The sequence below is a fragment of the Bufo gargarizans genome, chromosome 1, assembly GCF_014858855.1.
Source record: "Bufo gargarizans isolate SCDJY-AF-19 chromosome 1, ASM1485885v1, whole genome shotgun sequence".
In the NCBI taxonomy this organism is placed as follows: Eukaryota; Metazoa; Chordata; class Amphibia; order Anura; family Bufonidae; genus Bufo; species Bufo gargarizans.
Genome location: NC_058080.1, coordinates 519205987 through 519230680, shown reverse-complemented (window position 1 = coordinate 519230680; position 24694 = coordinate 519205987). Strand labels below are relative to the sequence as shown.

The 24694-nt window shown below is 44.8% G+C and overlaps 1 protein-coding gene across 1 annotated transcript in view; it reads right to left on the bottom strand.

The window, feature by feature from the left end:
- Positions 1–24694, bottom strand: part of MYO18B (myosin XVIIIB) — a 758252-nt gene that overhangs the window by 324538 nt on the left and 409020 nt on the right. The window contains exons 27-28 of the mRNA XM_044275382.1: positions 8958–9077; positions 4810–4918 (exon numbers count right to left, since the gene is read on the bottom strand). Of these exons, the coding sequence (XP_044131317.1) occupies positions 4810–4918; positions 8958–9077 (229 nt within the window). The remainder of the gene's footprint in view (positions 1–4809; positions 4919–8957; positions 9078–24694) is intronic.

The window sequence follows — 24694 nt, the reverse complement described above, 5'->3', positions numbered from 1 at the left end:
GTGGGCTGAAAGATGAAGACAGTGTGTCGGGCGAGCAGGCTACCTAAATCCTTCAGGTGGACTTTCTGAGGCTGAGCATTCAGGCGAGTGTGGATTAAACACCCAGGATCAAAGGTGAATGTTTTTCTGTATGAACTGTTTTGGGTGTTGTGACACAGTGAAGGGTATTGTCTGGGAAAACAGGTATTTTCATCCCAGTGTGTGCTGCTGGACTGATTGGCGGCCAGGTGGGGTCAAACACCAGACTGGATCTCAGGTGCTGGTCCAGGGTTTTGGCAACACCTAGCTGCCTTTAAAAGACAGCTGGGATCAGCAGAGGGGATCTCTGTATTGGGATCTGAGGCTTGTGCCGAGTTGGAGGGCTGAGACCCGGATGTAGGGGAAACAGGCCTCCTAAAGCCTGCTTATAGACTTGACAAGGCAGAACTGCCAGCAGGGTGCGAACTAACACCCAGGATATAAGGTGATTTTTTTGCTTTATGAACTTTTCGTGTGTGTGAACACACACCAAGACTGCAAAGTGACTTGCACTTTGTGCTATACCTTAAGTGTGAATAAACACTGAAGTTTTGCTTTACAAACTGGTTTTTGCTTCTGTACTGCGTCCGCTTACCCTGCCTACCAGAGCGAATCCCTACAATTGGTGGAGGATGCGGGCAATCGCAGTGAGGCTGGCGTAAAGCCGAAATATTTTTGTTGCATTTTTTTTCGGGCTCTGTTGTATGTCCTGGATTAAGTCTGCTAAGTTGCAACCAGCATCACGGGACAAGATGGAGGAGATGATGAAGCAGCTGGTGCAGGCCAACCTAAGGCAACAACAGGCCATGGAGCAGCAGCAGAAGACTAACAGACACCAAGAAACAAACAAACGGCTGGTGCAACACGTGATGGACTTAGAGAAGACAGGAGTATCTCAGGGAGTTAACGGTGCCCGGAAACCAGTCCGCACGGCGATCCCCAAGATGGCACCAACGGATGACGTCGAAACCTACCTGGTGGTGTTTGAAAAGGTGGCCGTGAGGGAGAGTCTACCCCGAGACCAGTGGACTAAGGTCATCACTCCATTCCTGGCATCAGGACCCCAACAGGTTTACTTTGATTTACCGAACGAGCAAGCGGCAGACTACTATAAGGTCAAGGGTGAGATCCTGGCAAGACTGAGGGTGAATGTGTTCGTCCGGGCCCAGCGGGTGCATTAGTGGGAGTTTAACCCGGCTGAGCCTGCAAGACCCCAGTATTATAATTTGATGCATCTCTTGCAAAAATGGCTACCGCCTGAGTCCCACTGCTATGCTGGACCGTATTGTAGCTGACAAATTCTGGAGGGCATTGCCACCACCCCTCCAATGCTGGGATGGCCAGATGTCTCCTACTAGTGCTCTGGAGATGGTGGACCTGGTCTAACAGTATGGGGCTATTGAGGAATTCCAGGGGGAACTTTGGGGAAGGGTGTAACAAAATCCAGAGAATACCCGTCCCAGACCTGGTGGCCTGAGCTGAGAAAGACCACACGGGATGTGCCCTTTGGGGATCGTAACCTGATAATCTGCTGGTGGTGTCATGAGCCCTGCCATGTACGGGCCGACTGTCCCCACCTGGTCGAGCCCATGGGAATAAACTTTGGGTATCGACAGTCATCGTATGCCAGAAGGGTCGGTGCATCAGACACTTCAGAAACTGTCAATGACGCCCCTTTGTGTCAGGTGGAAGTTGGAGTCACTCCCGTGGTGGCTCTGTTGGACTCATGGAGTCAGGTGACCCATGTGAGGGTTTCCCTGGTGCAAACCACTGAGTTTACGGGCCAGAAAGTTGGGGTGCTCAGCATACATGGAGATTTAAAAGAGTACCCCACTGCTCTGGTGTCCCTAAGCACGTGTGCCGGCAGGCGGATCCATGAGGTGGCCGTAACCACGAGCATGCACTATGACTTGATATTAGGAAGAGACTTTCCGTTGTTCCCAGCCTTGTGGCCGGCCGTTGTACATACTGATCCCCGAGAGATAGGGAACGCTCCAGTAGTAAGGCCTGGCCCAGTTGAGGTGTTAGAACACAGAAAACCCAAGATGGAGGGGCCCACGGTAGGTCCAGTGGATGACGGGGAGACAACCCCACGGAATAGGATAGGTAGGGAACATAGGAAGATAGCTCATCAAGCCCAGAGTGGAACCTATAATCGAGCATCTGGGGTCCGTAACTTTAGCCGGGGAGATCCGGTTTTAGTTTGTGGGCCACCGGTAGACAGCAAGTTCTGCGCTAGGTGGAAGTGGCCCTACGAGGTACTCGAGAAAATTGGAGATGTAAACTACAAGGTACACCAGCCAGGGCAGCGAAAGCCAGAGCAGGTTTACCATGCTAATTTACTCAAACCTTGGAAAGATAGGGAAATCTGTACTGAAGACAGGCCACGGCCGGGTTTTCTAGGAGAGGAGGCTCCGGCCCGTCTGTCTGATGCAAAGGAAGCGGTTGCCACAGTAAAAATTGCTGACAGCCTCTCCTCTAAACAGGCTCAGGAGGCCAGCGAGTTCATTAGTCAGAACATGTATGTGTTCTCGGACCTCCTTGGACACACTTCCACAATTCGGCATGACATTGTCACTGAGCATCAGGCGAAAGTCCAGCTAAAACCATACCGGGTATCCAAGGCTCGGCAACAAGCCACAGTAGAACACAGGGCAGGTCGGTTGCAGGGAAATGCGGATGCCCTGTCCTGGGTGCACTGTTTGGCAAACTGTTTTTTGCCTCTATACTGCGTCCGCTTACCCTGCCTACCAGAGCGAATCCCTACAGTGTGAACTAACACCAATACTGAAAATGGACTGTCATACTGTGAACCTGCAACTAACGTAAATAAACACTGCAGTTTTTGAGTTACAAACGTGTCTTTGCCTCTATACTGCACCCGCTTGTCCTGTCTACCAGAGCGAATCCCCACAGATGGTAGATACTTACAGTATAGTTTATAAAGTCCAATATGGGTTAATATTTGATATGTGATTTTTTTTATTTTATGTATAGTATCCATTTTGGTTAGATTTTATTGTTTTCCTAGGAGTACTTGATATTTTAGAGCTCTTATATTTAGATATGTGCTGTATATATTTAGGTTTATATCCTCTATACACGTGTAATGCGGCTATTTTTTATTTATTGTTTTATATTTAGATTTTTGATGTCTGAGGTTAATATTTGTGTATCAATATTTTACCTCTTGGTATATGATATTGTCAAGGGAACTATTTTTTTGCAGCTTGTTTTAATGTGCTACAGATTTATGTTATACAGTTATGGTGATACCAAATGTATATATTTTTTAAATAAAAATATTTGCTTTAGTATTGCCTCAGTACAAGACATATAATATATATTTTTTTTTTTATCAGTGGAGTTGTGCGAAGGCTTGTCTGTTGTGAGAAGTGTTGTAGTTTTTATTGGTACCATTTAGTAGTATATACAGTAGTATATAAGAAAAAGCAGCAACTCTGGCATAGTTTCTTTTTCATTTCTTCTTTTATTGCATTCACCATGCAGGAAAAATAACATGACAATTTTAAAGTTTGGGTCAATAAGCGCTGATTTAATAATTAATTTTAATAATTGATTTATTCATTTAAGGGTGTGTTATTTATTAATCAAAAAGATTAACTTGGACATGCAATTGGTTGATTGTTTGCATAATACAGTGCACTACCTGTGTAGTGTCATGTATAATGCCTATCACTAATATACCGACAAGCAGATTATTAGACCCTGCCTTTTGCAGGCCCTAATAGGCTTCCCTACATGGATGATCTAGAGGCCATTTTTAGGCATTTAGCTGCCATGTCAACCCATAATAAATCCGCAATTATGTTGCAGTGTGCCAGTGAAGTAACAAAGGGTACCTCCTCTTTCTGAAATCACTTAGTTAAAATGGTTGCTGTTGACCGTGGCATCTAAAGAGTCAAATGTCCCAATCTTCTGATCTAAGCCATTAAAGTAAGAGTTCAGCAGTCATTAGCTCCTGCTACAGTATGTATTTTTTTTTATTTTTTTTTGTATGTTTAAGGCCCCTTGGAAACTACTGCAAAAAAGTGTACTGGTAGTCATTAGGGGTTGCTTTTAAGACACACTGCAAAACAATGGCAATGTTCTAAAATATATCTATGGGTCTAACTAAAATATTTAATATTAAAGGGGTTGTCCAAGTTTTTAAATGGTCAGCATAGTGTAAATGCTAAAAAAAACTCGCCTGTTCAGAGCATTTCCAGTCCAGTGCATTTCCCACTAGACTGGAAGTGTGAATGTGCCATCTACATGTACATCTCCACTGCTGGCTAATAGTTGTGGCCTCAGCTGTGACCTGTGCTAGAATAGCACGTGACCACTGTGGCTCAACAGCCACATGCAGTGACTGCACCCATCACTGCTGAGGCTATTGATAGCAAGATGTGCAATTGCCCCTTGTTCCCGCTCTCAGACAACCCCTTTAAGCCCCTTTTAGTACAGTATTCTGGACAACTTATAAGCCTACTGCTTTCTTTGGCAAGCAAATATCAGAGAGAATTCCATACCTGATCTCATTCCTCTTTTGTGTCTGCAGTTTTGCAGTAATTGCAGTATATCATAATTAGCATGCAGTATCTGATAAGCACTCAGTACAGGAAGCCCATCCAATAATTTGACAAAGAGTTACAAATCATACTTTAACATCGACTGAACCTTTCTTCACACTTAATTATGTAGATGATTAATGTGCTGACTGAATTCCTCAATATCAGTTCTTACCTACTATCATGTTGCTGGATCAGTAGGATAATGTTTACTTCTTACCTCCTCCTGGACTGCTTGTTCCAAGTTCTCGGAGTTGAATTTGCTGATTAGCTTCTTCTAGCTGCTTGGATAAAGACTCCAGGCTTTTCTGCATTTGCTCATACTTCACCTTAATAAGAGAAAGTTATTTCAATTAAATGTGGGTATTAAATTCCTATCTCCTAAGGCCAGGGCTACACAGAGACTTTATGTAGCACTATTCAATGATTTTAACTATTGAATTCATAACTTCATTTCACAAGTTCTGCTGTGGAACATACACAGGATTTACGCCACGTGTGGCCGTGCCCTAAGGTTTACGGACTCTTAATATTTAAATCATCTGTTTTACTATAAACCACCTAAATTCAATGCAGAGCACATAAGGATAAATCTTTTCTAGTGGCCATTTCTAATCATAAAAAGAAAAACTGACAGTTTTAATTCTAACATACGGATAAATACGACATGCATGTCACATACATACAGAATACAAGGTTAATATACAAAAAATCTTTCTTCTGCATTCTATATTAATCTATGCAGAAATTGGGCAATTTGTTTTCTTTTACATTGACAATTTCATTTTTTACATCTTAACATTAAAATGTGTTAAATATAAGTTTTATATTCACTGTGTATATGTACTAGAGTTGTCTATTAGGATTTATGTAATATTTGAGGTTTTTATATGCATATAAAAATTTAAACCAAAATATGGATTCTAAAATAACAAAATAGCTGCATGTTACTGGGCTGTAAATAGTTGTCAGAACCATGCCCCTTTCACTTACATCATTTAGACAACTGTGGCTATGTGAGATTGTGAATAAGCTCTGCCTGTATAAGGTTTAAAGGGCTTCTGTCACCCCACTAAAGTGATTATTTTTTTTTGGGCTGGTGAAATTAGTTATATTGCGATATATCACAATATAATTGTGTCACTTACTTTGATCCAGCAGTTTCTTCAAAAAACGAAGTTTTATCATATGTAAATTCGGTCTCTAACAGCAAGTAGGGCGGCTACTTGCTGCTAGCTGCTGCAGAAATCCGCCCTCTCGTCGTGTTGATTGACGTCTTCTATTTCGGTGATGTCATCGGCGCAGGCGCACTGAGGAAGTTCTGAGGAGACGAGCCTCCTCATCTCAGAGCGCCTGCGCCGAATCCACAGAGGCGCGCGATTTTTGAAATGCCGACAGGGCTGGCCGGAGGAGGAGATCCCGGCTGGCCCTGTCAATCAACACGACGAGAGGGCGGATTTCTGCAGCAGCTAGCAGCAAGTAGCCGCCCTACTTGCTGTTAGAGACCGAATTTACATATGATAAAACTTCGTTTTTTGAAGAAACTGCTGGATCAAAGTAAGTGACACAATTATATTGTGATATATCGCAATATAACTAATTTCACCAGCCCAAAAAAAATAAATCACTTTAGTGGGGTGACAGAAGCCCTTTAAGTTTAAAGTGTACTTAAACTGTCATTTTGCATTCCGGGCACTAGAGGCCACTGTTTTGCAGCTACAACCAGCACACTGTGGGATTTGCATATGTAAAGTAGGTGATGACTCATGCTGCTGGTGAGTGAACCAGGAAGTGTTGATCTGACATGGTGGACGGATTGTGCTGTGAGGGACTGAATCCGATTCTATCCTGGCTGGCAGATGTCCGGTGGTAAATGGACACTCAAAGGAAGGAGAGTTGTCTCCTTACTGAATCCAGCTCTTTGAGAGAGAGGTTGTTACAGGAAGAACAGTTTCAGTGTGTGGACAGAAAGCCTCATCATCAAGCAAGGCCGCACGGTTGCTGAGAGCTTGGTGGCCATCCTGTGTAAACGGCATCCTAGGGCCCTGAACCGACGAAGGTCAGTACAGCCGTTTACTCCATGCACTAGTGGCGCCTGAAGAAACAGAGACTAAGCCTAGGCCTGAAACTAGATAGCTAGTTAGGGTTGTGTTATTGCCAGGTTGTTCGGGACTGTTCTGCGGCGCAGTATTGACGTTGCAGGCTCTGCTGTGTCCGCCATCGGCTAGGTCAGTCCTCTGTAGCGGCACAGCACGACTTGCAGCCTCTGCTGTGTCCGCCATCGGCTAGGCCTGTCCAATGGACAGGGACATTGACTGTGAGTCCGGGATATAGCGTTTTTTTTATATGCGTATTTGTATTGTTTTGGTTATGCCTGTGTTATTACTTTTTGCCTAAGTAAAGTTTCTGTTCTTGCATATTAAGCTGGTGTCAGTGTCGCTTTCCTTGTCTGTGACTTTGCTGTATCCTGGGGAGCCCACCCTGGTGCACGGCTTACAGCTATTGGCTGAAACTGCAGCTCACAGACTTCCTGTTCTACCTGCCCCCTGCACATAATACTGATGATTCTGGGTGCTCTCTGCTACATGGAAGACAAAAAAACAGGGAAATTACCAAAAAGTTATCAGAGAAATATGAGTATTATCAATACTGTGTGCAGAGTCAATGCAGAGGACAGACATCTGTGAGGTACAGCTTTAACTAATAGCAGCAGAACAGAAAATATATTATTAAAAGAGTTGTGTCTTTTCAAGTAATATTAGTATTTTATGGAGTTATAGGGAGATTTATTATCATCATACATAGAAAACTGGTGTTGAAAAGTCACAAACCCTGTCCTCAGCACTTTCTGAAAAGGGGACTCGGCGGGCTGGTGGTATGGGCAGAGCCATCGGTTGATTTTACATCATGGCGTAAATGATAACTGAGATGTACACCCACTAGCATAGATGTTACAATGGGCACACAAACTGCTAGAGGATGCACTTATTTTATGGCGTGTGTGACTTGTCATACAGTAAATAAAGCACATCCTCTGGCACTGCAGGCATAGCAAGACCATCATTAAAAATGCTGGACTTGCAAAATTTCACCCGAACAGTACTGAGAAAATTACAAATTTGCCTTTTGAGGTGCCAGAGTAAAATTAGTAATGGCCCTGGTGTATTAAATTACCTGAATAACTCTGTTTGACTGCTTATGAACATTTGCCTCAAGGTTTACTTTATGAATGGGCTTTTATATATGGTAGAGAGATTGGTAATTCATAATACAAAAAAGTTAAGGTTTTTATAAAGAAAACAAAGACTTAAAGATCCCAACACTATATTGTGGAATTAAATAGGTTTTCCGGGGTTTAAATATTGATGATCTATCCTCAGGATAGGTCATCAATATTTGATTGGTGGGGGTCTAACTCCCAGGAACCTCCTTATCAGCGGTTTGAAGAGGCTGTATCAGTAGTGGTCCAACTCTTGAAGAGTCTGTGGTGCTAACTTAAGTGCTGCAGCGTCTTGCTAGACCAAGGATGGGCAAACTGCGACTCTCCAGCTGCTGTAAAACTACAAATCCCATCATGCCCTGCTGTAGGCTGATAGCTGTAGGCTGGGCATGATGGGATTTGTAGTTTTACAACAGCTGGAGAGCTGTAGTTTGCCCATTTCTGTCCTAGACTAATGAGGTCACATTCATTGGTCACATAACCTAGATGCAGCTCAGTCCGATTCAATTAAATAGGCCTGGGCTGCAATACCAAGCACAACTGCTACACAATGTACTGTGCTGTGATTGGAATGTTGTGAGGAGGCTGCATCGCTCACAGGAAAACTGTAGCCTCTTCAGACAGCTGATTGGTGGCAGCGCCAGGTGTCAGACCCCTTCTTATCACATATTGATGACTTGTGGATAGGTCACCTATATTATAGTCACAGAAAACCCTTTTAAAATATTGTATGTCTAATGAAAAATAAAATCTAACTTATAAGTTGTCCAGATTTTAGATATTGATGGCCACTCCTCTGGCCATTGTGTAATGGCCATAACAGCATACTGCAGCTCAGCTAATGTACCTGTCAAGTGAATTGGGACCTGAGCTCTAGTACGCCTGCATGGCCACTTCACAGCTACACAGTGGACAAAACTTTTGCTGCCAGCTCTGCCCACCGTTATGTTTCTGCCATAAACAGCTGATTGGGGGATGCTGGGTGTCAGACCCCCAATGATTTGATTTTGGGGACATATTCAGTTGGTAATATAGGTGGACAACCCCTTTATTTGTCTTTTTAGTCATTATGTATATATCAAACTCTACCTCTCTCTTTTTTTTTTTTTACACACTACGTATATATTAATACACATTAAACAACTCACCTGCATTTCCTTTATTTCACGGGTCACTCTTAGCCTCTCTGCTCTCTCCCCTTCTAAAACTTGACAAGCTACTTCGCCTTTGAATCGTTCATCAGACAGCTCAGTCATTAGATCGGTGATCTGGAAAATACATTTTATTTTTGCACAGACTTAATAAAATAGTTACATATTACACCAAAAGCAAGATATTTAAGAGAAACATAACGAATCCATACACAAACACAATATAGAATGCTGTTTATATGAACTATGATTTATGTAAAATAATTTTTGTGATTTAACATACAGTGTTTTAGAGGAATAGGAATGTAGAATTGTACAAATGAAGCCTTACAATTTAGTATTCATTTTAGAATATTCATTATATTGAAAACGCCCAGACCCTGGTGCAGAAAAAAGTGGCATCGTTTTAACCAATGTAAAAGTTGGAGGCAGTAATGTACTGTGTTGTGTGTACATTTGTGTATTGGTTGCTTAACATTTCACATTGGCTCAGTGGTTAGCACTGGCACCTTGCTGCGCTGATCCAACCAAGGACAACATCTGCATGGAGTTTGTATGTTCTACCCGTGTTTGCGTGGGTTTCCTCCAGGTACTCAGGTTTCCTCTCACACTCCAAAGACATACTGATAGGGAACTTAGATTGTGAGCTCCACTGGGGATGATGATAATATCTATAAAGCACTGTAATGTCTGTCACTACTATAGAAGTGAGTAAAATAAATAAAGGAGGCAAATGCAGAGATTAATCCGTCACAACTAGTTGGCCTTACATAGTAACTGACAGCTCTGTACACATACTTATATAGAGAATGCTATCAGTATAATAAAACCATGGGAAAGAACTGGCAGTACCTGACTTGATTTGATTTGACTGCTTCGCCTAATTTCAAAAATAAATTTAATTTGTCATGAATTACTTTGTCACATTCCATTGTATGCAGCGAGCTTAGTGACGGCGCACCCCCTGTCACTGAACCCCTCAAATGCTGCACTGATTTATCGTTGAACACAGCATCTGATATTGAAATTGAGGCTTTTCAGGGGTTAACCAAGACAAAAAAATACATACCCCCCTCATCCATTTTCTCGCAGAAAGGCTGTCATGGCTGTCATTAGTTACCATGAATTGCGAGGAAATTCGACTTTGTGGTGAATCAAATTTTTCCTAAATTTCGGATCTAAGTCAGTTTGTTTGACTTCAATTCGCTCAACACTAGGTGCTATGATACAACCCAAAATAGCACCGCTTATATGCTGTAAACCAACATATGTTTTTTTCTATCAAACATTTGGTTTATTTTTATATTAGATTGTTCTGCAACCAATTAGAATCCTGTTGACTTTAAAGTTTCCAGGCAGCTTAGGCTTCTTTCACACTAGCGTTAGGCTTGCCCGGCAGGCTTTTCCAGCAGGGGAACAGCCTGCCGGATCCGTACTAATGCTTGCACACAAGTGCTGCCGGAAGTCCGGACCGGAGCCATTATAGTGCATCGTTTTTTGTCCGGCCACCTCTCTGCATGTTTGACATGCTGCCACCGCATCTCCCATCCATCTCCATTATAGGGAATGGGGCCGGGCCGGACTTCCGGCAACACACGTCTGCAAGCGTTAGTGTGGATCCGGCAGGGAAACAGTCTGCCAGACAAGCCTAACGATAGTGTGAAAGAAGCCTTACTGAATTCTCTGCATTTATACAGACAGCATAACTATAGTCTACAATGAACCACAGAGCAATAATATCCCATCAGTATACCGTTATTGCTACGTTCTATGCTAGCAGTGTCCCATGAGTATGCATTAAGTGGTGTAGTCCCATAAACGGTACAGCACTGCTTGAACGGCAAGACCTATGCCCCCAATATCAGATAACCGTGAGCTCATATTACATTACTGCCAATATGTCTTGTCCTTTCTACCTTAACCTAAAATTATGAAAGTAATAGAAGAAGAGCCTTAACATTGTATTTCACTTCAAGTGGCTTATAAATGGCCCCAGGAAGGTAAAGCAGCTTAATAGAACAGCATATAGAGTGTAAGCATCAAATAGACACTTGATAACACTGAACTGTGTGCCTATTAAATCACCAGGTGTCCTGCAAAAGCTCAAAATATAAGTGGATTATAATAACTCTGTGAGCCTACATAAGAAGACTTCCGTTATATATGTCTCCGATGCAATGAACAATTTACGGACAATTGACGAGATCCAGCGGCCCTGGCGACATTGCACATAGCCTAGTGTGCCTATTATCAGGTTCAATCACAGCACGGGGAAATGTTCGGCTTGCAATAACATTCGAAATGGCACTTGGCACCGTCTTTGTTTATTACATAAAAGACTGTTTAACAATTCCTCCATTAATAACCTAATTATGTTGCAGTGTCCCAAGGCTTGCAAAAATTATCATAGCTTCTTAGAGCTAAAAACAAAGTCTGTCTCTAATGGACAGTGGGGATTTGTGCAAATGGGAAAAAACACAGTTCTTTAGTTAAATGTGGTAATTATTAATCCCTTCCTGACACCTAAGAATACCGCCACTGCAAATTATGCAAATGTTATCAAGAGTAAACTGTAAAATGATTTTGTAAAGTGTTAGTTAAATGTGGCACATCTCATCACACAAGTAATGCGCCTGGTAATTTATATTTATTTCTTCTGCCGATCTTTTACGTATGAAACGTACATTACTAAATCCCCTACTTCAAGATTAATTTACATGTGCTATTTACAATTTAATGCAGACATGCAGCACTGACATATGCATAGGGGTGTTTTTAGTTTTGGGGGAGCTGTCATCCACAGTTAATGTGAAATATTATGCATAGAGAGTTCATTATGCTGATAGAATACTGAGAAATGCTCTTTGATAACTTATGCTTTCATAATTTCTTAAAGGAGTTGTCCAGCTTTTATTAAGTGATAGCCTATCCTCAGGATAGGTCATTACTAGCTAATTGGTGGGGTCCGAGACCCCTGTGCCCCTGGTGATCTACACAGAACAGTCAACTGTGCAGTGGAGGGAGCTTGTTACTACAGCTGTACCCCATACAACTCAATGTGAGCAGTGCTACAATTAAGGGTTCTGTCCACGATACAGTAAACAGAGCTTTGTAGTTCCATTGCTGACTTCCAGCACTGGTGCTATTCTCAAACAGCTGGTGCTATCCTCAAAATTTGGGTCCTGGTGGCCACAATGAACGTGCCCATGGTCTTTGTTTGAAGAGGGGATGCCAGGGAAGGGAGATATCCATATCTCTCCACAGAAACCAACTAACGGTACCATGTTTGGACTCGTTGTAGTCAGAACCCAAGCGGATCAATTGGTCCCGGAACCATCTTCCTGCGACATTCTGGTCTGGGGCTATGAGCCCTAGGGGGTTTTATGGGTCATTTGCTGCCAGCACCAGAGTAGGAGGGGTGGACCCTACCCATAGGTGGGGAGGGATCGGACGATTACAGATCATAAGTACATTCCTGCCAGCAGGCGGGGTCTTTCTCTGAAAGGGGGTCACATCGTGCAATGTGTTTGGAGGGACCTGCAACCAGCTGACATCACTGCCTCTGATGTGAATACAGCTAAGAACTACTCACTACCCAAAGGACTCATATATCTGGTAAACTGACTTATCATTCTGCTTAACCCTGTTGTTGTACCTATATCACCTGTATCTGTAACCTCAGACCGCTGTATATATTCTCTGTGTATATTGTGTTATATCTAGTGTGCCCTTAAGTAGAGTTGAGCGAACACCTGGATGTTCGGGTTCGAGAAGTTCGGCCGAACATCCCGGAAATGTTCGGGTTCGGGATCCGAACCCGATCCGAACTTCGTCCCGAACCCGAACCCCATTGAAGTCAATGGGGACCCGAACTTTTCGGCACTAAAAAGGCTGTAAAACAGCCCAGGAAAGAGCTAGAGGGCTGCAAAAGGCAGCAACATGTAGGTAAATCCCCTGCAAACAAATGTGGATAGGGAAATGAATTAAAATAAAAATTAAATAAATAAAAATTAACCAAAATCAATTGGAGAGAGGTTCCATAGCAGAGAATCTGGCTTCCCGTCACCCACCACTGGAACAGTCCATTCTCAGATATTTAGGCCCCGGCACCCAGGCAGAGGAGAGAGGTCCCGTAACAGAGAATCTGTCTTCATGTCAGCAGAGAATTAGTCTGCATGTCATAGCAGAGAATGAGGCTTCACGTCAGCCACCACTGCAACAGTCCATTGGCATATATTTAGGCCCAGCACCCAGGCAGAGGAGGGAGGTCCCGTAACAGAGAATCTGTCTTCATGTCAGCAGAGAATTAGTCTGCATGTCATAGCAGAGAATGAGGCTTCACGTCAGCTACCACTGCAACAGTCCATTGGCATATATTTAGGCCCAGCACACACACAGGCAGAGGAGAGAGGTCCCGTAACAGAGAATCTGGCTTCATGTCAGCAGAGAATCAGTCTGCATGTCATAGCAGAGAATGAGGCTTCACGTCAGCCACCACTGCAACAGTCCATTGGCATATATTTAGGCCCAGCACACACACAGGCAGAGGAGAGAGGTCCCGTAACAGAGGATCTGGCTTCATGTCAGCAGAGAATTAGTCTGCATGTCATAGCAGAGAATGAGGCTTCACGTCAGCCACCACTGCAACAGTCCATTGGCATATATTTAGGCCTAGCACACAGGCAGAGGAGAGAGGTCCCGTAACAGACAATCTGGCTTCATGTCAGCAGAGAATCAGTCTGCATGTCATAGCAGAGAATGAGGCTTCACGTCACCCACCACTGCAACAGTCCATTGGCATATATTTAGGCCTAGCACACAGGCAGAGCAGAGAGGTCCCGTAACAGACAATCTGGCTTCATGACAGCAGAGAATCAGTCTGCATGTCATAGCAGAGAATGAGGCTTCACGTCACCCACCACTGCAACAGTCCATTGGCATATATTTAGGCCTAGCACACAGGCAGAGCAGAGAGGTCCCGTAACAGACGATCTGGCTTCATGTCAGCAGAGAATCAGTCTGCATGTCATAGCAGAGAATGAGGCTTCACGTCAGCCACCACTGCAACAGTCCATTGGCATATATTTAGGCCCAGCACCCAGGCAGAGGAGGGAGGTCCCGTAACAGAGAATCTGTCTTCATGTCAGCAGAGAATTAGTCTGCATGTCATAGCAGAGAATGAGGCTTCACGTCAGCCACCACTGCAACAGTCCATTGGCATATATTTAGGCCCAGCACACACACAGGCAGAGGAGAGAGGTCCCGTAACAGACAATCTGGCTTCATGTCAGCAGAGAATTAGTCTGCATGTCATAGCAGAGAATGAGGCTTCACGTCAGCCACCACTGCAACAGTCCATTGGCATATATTTAGGCCCAGCACACACACAGGCAGAGGAGAGAGGTCCCGTAACAGAGAATCTGTCTTCATGTCAGCAGAGAATTAGTCTGCATGTCATAGCAGAGAATCAGGCTTCACGTCACCCACCACTGCAACAGTCCATTGGCATATATTTAGGCCCAGCACCCAGGCAGAGGAGGGAGGTCCCGTAACAGAGAATCTGTCTTCATGTCAGCAGAGAATTAGTCTGCATGTCATAGCAGAGAATGAGGCTTCACGTCAGCCACCACTGCAACAGTCCATTGGCATATATTTAGGCCCAGCACACACACAGGCAGAGGAGAGAGGTCCCGTAACAGAGAATCTGTCTTCATGTCAGCAGAGAATTAGTCTGCATGTCATAGCAGAGAATGAGGCTTCACGTCAGCCACCACTGCAACAGTCCATTGGCATATATTTAGGCCCAGCACACACACAGGCAGAGGAGAGAGGTCCCGTAACAGAGAATCTGTCTTCATGTCAGCAGAGAATTAGTCTGCATGTCATAGCAGAGAATGAGGCTTCACGTCACCCACCACTGCAACAGTCCATTGGCATATATTTAGGCCCAGCACCCAGGCAGAGGAGGGAGGTCCCGTAACAGAGAATCTGTCTTCATGTCAGCAGAGAATTAGTCTGCATGTCATAGCAGAGAATGAGGCTTCACGTCAGCCACCACTGCAACAGTCCATTGGCATATATTTAGGCCTAGCACACAGGCAGAGGAGAGGTTCATTCAACTTTGGGTAGCATCGCAATATAATGGTAAAATGAAAATAAAAATAGGATTGAATGAGGAAGTGCCCTGGAGTCCAATAATATATGGTTATGGGGAGGTAGTTAATGTCTAATCTGGACAAGGGACGGACAGGTCCTGTGGGATCCATGCCTGGTTCATTTTTATGAACGTCAGCTTGTCCACATTGGCTGTAGACAGGCGGCTGCGTTTGTCTGTAATGACGCCCCCTGCCGTGCTGAATACACGTTCAGACAAAACGCTGGCTGCCGGGCAGGCCAGCACCTCCAAGGCATAAAAGGCTAGCTCTGGCCACGTGGACAATTTAGAGACCCAGAAGTTGAATGGGGCCGAACCATCAGTCAGTACGTGGAGGGGTGTGCACACGTACTGTTCCACCATGTTAGTGAAATGTTGCCTCCTGCTAACACGTTGCGTATCAGGTGGTGGTGCAGTTAGCTGTGGCGTGTTGACAAAAGTTTTCCACATCTCTGCCATGCTAACCCTGCCCTCAGAGGAGCTGGCCGTGACACAGCTGCCTTGGCGACCTCTTGCTCCTCCTCTGCCTTGGCCTTGGGCTTCCACTTGTTCCCCTGTGACATTTGGGAATGCTCTCAGTAGCGCGTCTACCAACGTGCGCTTGTACTCGCGCATCTTCCTATCACGCTCCAGTGCAGGAAGTAAGGTGGGCACATTGTCTTTGTAGCGTGGATCCAGTAGGGTGGCAACCCAGTAGTCCGCACAGGTTAAAATGTGGGCAACTCTGCTGTCGTTGCGCAGGCACTGCAGCATGTAGTCGCTCATGTGTGCCAGGCTGCCCAGGGGTAAGGACAAGCTGTCCTCTGTGGGAGGCGTATCGTCATCGTCCTGCCTTTCCCCCCAGCCACGCACCAGTGATGGACCCGAGCTGCGTTGGGTGCCACCCCGCTGTGACCATGCTTCATCCTCATCCTCCTCCACCTCCTCCTCATCCTCGTCCTCCTCGTCCTCCAGTAGTGGGCCCTGGCTGGCCACATTTGTACCTGGCCTCTGCTGTTGCCAAAAACCTCCCTCTGAGTCACTTCGAAGAGACTGGCCTGAAAGTGCTAAAAATGACCCCTCTTCCTCCTCCTCCTCCTCCTCCTCCTGGGCCACCTCCTCTTCCATCATCGCCCTAAGTGTTTTCTCAAGGAGACATAGAAGTGGTATTGTAACGCTGATAACGGTGTCATCGCCACTGGCCATGTTGGTGGAGTACTCGAAACAGCGCAACAGGGCACACAGGTCTCGCATGGAGGCCCAGTCATTGGTGGTGAAGTGGTGCTGTTCTGTAGTGCGACTGACCCGTGCGTGCTGCAGCTGAAACTCCACTATGGCCTGCTGCTGCTCGCACAGTCTGTCCAGCATGTGCAAGGTGGAGTTCCACCTGGTGGGCACGTCGCATATGAGGCGGTGAGCGGGAAGGCCGAAGTTACGCTGTAGCGCAGACAGGCGAGCAGCAGCAGGATGTGAACGCCGGAAGCGCGAACAGACGGCCCGCACTTTATGCAGCAGCTCTGACATGTCGGGGTAGTTGTGAATGAACTTCTGCACCACCAAATTCAGCACATGCGCCAAGCAAGGGATGTGCGTCAAATTGGCTAGTCCCAGAGCTGCAACGAGATTTCGCCCATTATCACACACCACCAGGCCGGGCTTGAGGCTCACCGGCAGCAACCACTCGTCGGTCTGTTGTTCTATACCCCGCCACAACTCCTGTGCGGTGTGGGGCCTGTCCCCCAAACATATGAGTTTCAGAATGGCCTGCTGACGTTTACCCCGGGCTGTGCTGAAGTTGGTGGTGAAGGTGTGTGGCTGACTGGATGAGCAGGTGGAAGAAGAGGAGGAGGAAGCCGAGAAGGAGGAGGTGGCAACAGGAGGCAAAGAATGTTGCCCTGCGATCCTTGGCGGCGGAAGGACGTGCGCCAAACAGCTCTCCGCCTGGGGCCCAGCTGCCACTACATTTACCCAGTGTGCAGTTAGGGAGATATAGCGTCCCTGGCCGTGCTTACTGGTCCACGTATCTGTGGTTAGGTGGACCTTGCCACAGATGGCGTTGCGCAGTGCACACTTGATTTTATCGGATACTTGGTTGTGCAGGGAAGGCACGGCTCTCTTGGAGAAGTAGTGCCGGCTGGGAACAACATACTGTGGGACAGCAAGCGACATGAGCTGTTTGAAGCTGTCTGTGTCCACCAGCCTAAATGACAGCATTTCATAGGCCAGTAGTTTAGAAATTCTGGCATTCAGGGCCAGGGATCGAGGGTGGCTAGGTGGGAATTTACGCTTTCTATCAAATGTTTGTGAGATGGAGAGCTGAACGCTGGCGTGTGACATGGTTGAGACGCTTGGTGACGGAGGTGGTGGTGGTGGTGTTGGTGGTACATCCCCTGTTTGCTGGGCGGCAGGTGCCAACGTTCCTCCAGAGGCGGAGGAAGAGGCCGAGGCGGCAGCAGCAGAATAGGCCGAGGCGGCAGCAGCAGAAGAGGTAGCAGGGGGAGCCTGAGTGACTTCCTTGGTTTTAAGGTGTTTACTCCACTGCAGTTCATGCTTTGCATGCAGGTGCCTGGTCATGCAGGTTGTGCTCAGGTTCAGAACGTTAATGCCTCGCTTCAGGCTCTGATGGCACAGCGTGCAAACCACTCGGGTCTTGTCGTCAGCACATTGTTTGAAGAAGTGCCATGCCAGGGAACTCCTTGAAGCTGCCTTTGGGGTGCTCGGTCCCAGATGGCGGCGGTCAGTAGCAGGCGGAGTCTCTTGGCGGCGGGTGTTCTGCTTTTGCCCACTGCTCCCTCTTTTGCTACGCTGTTGGCTCGGTCTCACCACTGCCTCTTCCTCCGAACTGTGAAAGTCAGTGGCACGACCTTCATTCCATGTGGGGTCTAGGACCTCATCGTCCCCTGCATCGTCTTCCACCCAGTCTTGATCCCTGACCTCCTGTTCAGTCTGCACACTGCAGAAAGACGCAGCAGTTGGCACCTGTGTTTCGTCATCATCAGAGACATGCTGAGGTGGTATTCCCATGTCCTCATCATCAGGAAACATAAGTGGTTGTGCGTCAGTGCATTCTATGTCTTTCACCGCTGGGGAAGGGCTAGGTGGATGCCCTTGGGAAACCCTGCCAGCGGAGTCTTCAAACAGCATAAGAGACTGCTGCATAACTTGAGGCTGAGACAGTTTCCCTGGTATGCATGGGGGTGATGTGACAGACTGATGGGGTTGGTTTTCAGGCGCCATCTGTGCGCTTTCTGCAGAAGACTGGGTGGGAGATAATGTGAACGTGCTGGATCCACTGTCGGCCACCCAATTGACTAATGCCTGTACCTGCTCAGGCCTTACCATCCTTAGAACGGCATTGGGCCCCACCATATATCGCTGTAAATTCTGGCGGCTACTGGGACCTGAGGTAGTTGGTACACTAGGACGTGTGGATGTGGCAGAACGGCCACGTCCTCTCCCAGCACCAGAGGGTCCACTAACACCACCACGACCATGTCCACGTCCGCGTCCCTTACTAGATGTTTTTCTCATTGTTATGGTTCACCACAACAACAAATATATTATTTGGCCCAATGTATTGTATTCAAATTCAGCGGGATATAAATTTGAGGCCTAGTATTTAGGCGCTGGGTGACCGGTATGGATTTAATGACAGAATTAGACTTGGAAATGCACAGAAGCGTGTGTGTGAAGTTATTCTGAATGACCCTATGTGCACCTTGAATATTATATACCCTTTTTGGGATAGATTTCAAATAGCTCTGATATAGCAGGAACCACTAAATTATGAAATTGCTAAATTGGGAATTGTACTTCAACCCAGAACAAAAAATGTGCTTTGACGGACACTAAATAACTTTCCCAGCCACAACAGGACAGCGGTAACGAGAGATTTAGCAGGATATAAATTTGAGGCCTAGTATTTAGGCGCTGGGTGACAGGTATGGGTTTAGTGACAGAATTAGACTTGGAAATACACAGTAGCGGGTGTGTGTGAAGTTATTCTGAATGACCCAATGTGCACCTTGAATATTATATACCCTTTTAGGGATAGATTTCAAATAGCTCTGATATAGCAGAAACCACTAAATTATGAAATTGTTAAATTGGGAATTGTATTTAAACCCAGAACAAAAAATGTGCTTTGACGGACACTAAATAACTTTCCCAGCCACAACAGGACAGCGTTAACGAGAGATTTAGCAGGATATAAATTTGAGGCCTAGTATTTAGGCGCTGGGTGACAGGTATGGGTTTAGTGACAGAATTAGACTTGGAAATACACAGTAGCGGGTGTGTGTGAAGTTATTCTGAATGACCCAATGTGCACCTTGAATATTATATACCCTTTTAGGGATAGATTTCAAATAGCTCTGATATAGCAGAAACGACTAAATTATGAAATTGCTAAATTGGGAATTGTATTTCAACCCAGAACAAAAAATGTGCTTTGACGGACACTAAATAACTTTCCCAGCCACAACAGGACAGCGGTAACGAGAGATTTAGCGGGATATAAATTTGAGGCCTAGTATTTAGGCGCTGGGTGACAGGTATGGGTTTAGTGACAGAATTAGATTTGGAAATGCACAGTAGCGGGTGTGTGAAGTTATTCTGAATGACCCTATGTGCACCTTGAATATTATATACCCTTTTAGGGATAGATTTCAAATAGCTCTGATATAGCAGAAACCACTAAATTATGAAATTGCTAAATTGGGAATTGTATTTCAACCCAGAACAAGAAATGTGCTTGAACGGACACTAAATAACTCGCCCAGCTACAGCACTAGGGACAGATTTAGCTGGATATAAATTTGAGGCCTAGTATTTAGGCGCTGGGTGACAGGTATGGGTTTAGTGCCAGAATTAGACTTGGAAATACACAGTAGCGGGTGTGTGTGAAGTTATTCTGAATGACCCAATGTGCACCTTGAATATTATATACCCTTTTAGGGATAGATTTCAAATAGCTCTGATATAGCAGAAACCACTAAATTATGAAATTGCTAAATTGGGAATTGTATTTCAACCCAGAACAAGAAATGTGCTTGAACGGACACTAAATAACTCGCCCAGCTACAGCACTAAGGACAGATTTAGCGGGATATAAATTTGAGGCCTAGTATTTAGGCGCTGGGTGACAGGTATGGGTTTAGTGCCAGAATTAGACTTGGAAATACACAGTAGCGGGTGTGTGTGAAGTTATTCTGAATGACCCAATGTGCACCTTGAATATTATATACCCTTTTAGGGATAGATTTCAAATAGCTCTGATATAGCAGAAACCACTAAATTATGAAATTGCTAAATTGGGAATTGTATTTCAACCCAGAACAAGAAATGTGCTTGAACGGACACTAAATAACTCGCCCAGCTACAGCACTAAGGACAGATTTAGCGGGATATAAATTTGAGGCCTAGTATTTAGGCGCTGGGTGACAGGTATGGGTTTAGTGCCAGAATTAGACTTGGAAATACACAGTAGCGGGTGTGTGTGAAGTTATTCTGAATGACCCAATGTGCACCTTGAATATTATATACCCTTTTAGGGATAGATTTCAAATAGCTCTGATATAGCAGAAACCACTAAATTATGAAATTGCTAAATTGGGAATTGTATTTCAACCCAGAACAAGAAATGTGCTTGAACGGACACTAAATAACTCGCCCAGCTACAGCACTAAGGACAGATTTAGCGGGATATAAATTTGAGGCCTAGTATTTAGGCGCTGGGTGACAGGTATGGGTTTAGTGCCAGAATTAGACTTGGAAATACACAGTAGCGGGTGTGTGTGAAGTTATTCTGAATGACCCAATGTGCACCTTGAATATTATATACCCTTTTAGGGATAGATTTCAAATAGCTCTGATATAGCAGAAACCACTAAATTATGAAATTGCTAAATTGGGAATTGTATTTCAACCCAGAACAAGAAATGTGCTTGAACGGACACTAAATAACTCGCCCAGCTACAGCACTAGGGACAGATTTAGCGGGATATAAATTTGAGGCCTAGTATTTAGGCGCTGGGTGACAGGTATGGGTTTAGTGACAGAATTAGACTTGGAAATACACAGTAGCGGGTGTGTGTGAAGTTATTCTGAATGACCCAATGTGCACCTTGAATATTATATACCCTTTTAGGGATAGATTTCAAATAGCTCTGATATAGCAGAAACCACTAAATTATGAAATTGCTAAATTGGGAATTGTATTTCAACCCAGAACAAGAAATGTGCTTGAACGGACACTAAATAACTCGCCCAGCTACAGCACTAGGGACAGATTTAGCGGGATATAAATTTGAGGCCTAGTATTTAGGCGCTGGGTGACAGGTATGGGTTTAGTGACAGAATTAGACTTGGAAATACACAGTAGCGGGTGTGTGTGAAGTTATTCTGAATGACCCAATGTGCACCTTGAATATTATATACCCTTTTAGGGATAGATTTCAAATAGCTCTGATATAGCAGAAACCACTAAATTATGAAATTGCTAAATTGGGAATTGTATTTCAACCCAGAACAAGAAATGTGCTTGAACAGACACTAAATAACTCGCCCAGCTACAGCACTAGGGACAGATTTAGCGGGATATAAATTTGAGGCCTAGTATTTAGGCGCTGGGTGACAGGTATGGGTTTAGTGACAGAATTAGACTTGGAAATACACAGTAGCGGGTGTGTGTGAAGTTATTCTGAATGACCCAATGTGCACCTTGAATATTATATACCCTTTTAGAGATAGATTTCAAATAGCTCTGATATAGCAGAAACCACTAAATTATGAAATTGCTAAATTGGGAATTGTATTTCAACCCAGAACAAGAAATGTGCTTGAACGGACACTAAATAACTCGCCCAGCTACAGCACTAAGGACAGATTTAGCGGGATATAAATTTGAGGCCTAGTATTTAGGCGCTGGGTGACAGGTATGGGTTTAGTGCCAGAATTAGACTTGGAAATACACAGTAGCGGGTGTGTGTGAAGTTATTCTGAATGACCCAATGTGCACCTTGAATATTATATACCCTTTTAGGGATAGATTTCAAATAGCTCTGATATAGCAGAAACCACTAAATTATGAAATTGCTAAATTGGGAATTGTATTTCAACCCAGAACAAGAAATGTGCTTGAACGGACACTAAATAACTCGCCCAGCTACAGCACTAAGGACAGATTTAGCGGGATATAAATTTGAGGCCTAGTATTTAGGCGCTGGGTGACCGGTATGGATTTAGTGACAGAATTAGACTGGGATATGGCCAAAAAATAAACAGACTATTGCTGGTTAAATGCACTTGGTGTGACAGCTTCACCCTGATGTAGGCTTTAGCCAAAAAACAACCACACCATTGAGGGTTAAATGCACTTGGTGACAGGCGCAGCTTGCCCCTGATTTAGTATATGGCCAAAAAATGAACAGACTATTGCTGGTTAAATGCACTTGGTGTGACAGCTTCACCCTGATGTAGGCTTTAGCCAAAAAACAACCACACCATTGAGGGTTAAATGCACTTGGTGACAGGCGCAGCTTGCCCCTGATTTTGTATATGGCCAAAAAATGAACAGACTATTGCTGGTTAAATGCACTTGGTGTGACAGCTTCACCCTGATGTAGGCTTTAGCCAAAAAACAACCACACCATTGAGGGTTAAATGCACTTGGTCGCAGCTTGTGCTGGCGCACCACAAGACACAAAATGGCCGCCGATCACCCCAGAAAAATGTGACTGACAAACGGTCTGGGCAGCCTAAAAACAGTGAGCAATTGAGGATCAGCAGCTCAATGATCCACAGCTGCAGATCGATCAGTTAATCAAGTCCTTTGGAGGAGTTAATCTGCCTAATCTCGCCCTACTGTCGCAGCCGCAACCTCTCCCTACGCTAATCAGAGCAGAGTGACGGGCGGCGCTATGTGACTCCAGCTTAAATAGAGGCTGGGTCACATGGTGCTCTGGCCAATCACAGCCATGCCAATAGTAGGCATGGCTGTGATGGCCTCTTGGGGCAAGTAGTATGACGCTTGTTGATTGGCTGCTTTGCAGCCTTTCAAAAAGCGCCAAGAAAGCGTCACAAAAGCGCGAAGAAAGCGACGAACACCGAACCCGAACCCGGACTTTTACGAAAATGTCCGGGTTCGGGTCCGTGTCACGGACACCCCAAAATTCGGTACGAACCCGAACTATACAGTTCGAGTTCGCTCATCCCTACCCTTAAGGTGATTAAATATATAATGTAATCTTGTGCTATCTTGTATCTCGATCACCACATCCGTGTTTTGGCCTATTTTTAATCTACCGCGGGTTAGTTTCTCACCCTATATAATCCCGTTAGCGGACCAGGCTTATATCAAACGAGAAGCTGGTGGCAGATACCTGGGCTGAGACAGCGCAGTTTTCACTGCGGCAGTGAAAAGGCTCTCTCAGCTTTTTGCCTCTCTGTGCCCGCGTGGAAAGCAGGTGTATGTGTAAATTGTACCAAGCTGACCTTACCTGCTCCTCTGGAGGGCAGAACCTAACGCTTGGTAACCCGTGACCATACCGAGTCTCGTGAGCTTGACGTAGGTGACGTCAAGCGAGCACGAGGTGTGGTATTCGTCACAATAGCCTTTCCACAGGATAGGTCATCAATTTCAGATCAGTGGATGTCTTCCTCAAGGCAGCCCCGCCGATCAGCTGTTTGAAGAATCTGAGACGCTCACCAGACGTCCAGTGAGTGCTGCAGTGTCCTAACAACCTACTGAGCATAGTAACAATTAAAGTTGTTCTCCAGGATATTCATATTGATGGCCTATATGAAGCAATTGCTTCATATTAAAACCCTTACTATAAACCCCATTAGGGCACATGCACATCATAGAGGGTAAATCTCATAACAAAGTGTAGCCCTCCCCCTGGTTGGCCTCTGCTTCTTCTGGATGCAGCTGATCATTGGAGTTTTATAAAGCTGGATCCACTGTCATGTTGATCACTAAGCCATCTCTGATCTTCATGGGACTATCACATTTTTTTTTTTCATCTTGTCTTTATTTATAGCAAATAGAACTTACAAGAAATCAGTCTTTAGATTTAGGGATTGCTAGGAATTATGAAATATGTATTCTTGAAATCTAGTCTAGAAAACTGATATTAGAAAATAAATGACATTCAAATGCAACTAAGAATGTATTTATATGGGGATGAAATGCAACATGCAACATTCCTGCTAATCTGAAAGGTTCTTAAATAAATTGAGGTACATGTGCAGAACTACAGACCAAGGTACTTGAAAAATTGTTTTGTTATTCAATGTTATGTCATTTTATGCCATGTTTATTCCCACTCAGTATCGTTTTGTATGGAAGGGACAGAGCTCACCAACTCTGACAAAGCCTCTTCAGGAAGTTGGGTGTGGCTCTGGGTCCTCCCTAGCTCAGTCAGTCAGAAAAGTGAGTTAGCAGAGGAAGAGATAGGGAGTTGTTTAATGTGCTCCACTCCTCACAGAACTGGATGAAGTTACAGAAAATCACATTCTCTGAGGATTATCTACTGAGTGAAAGACATCATCATTTCTACAGTACTTTAGAAAGAGAGAGAGATATAAAGGAGAGAGCCAA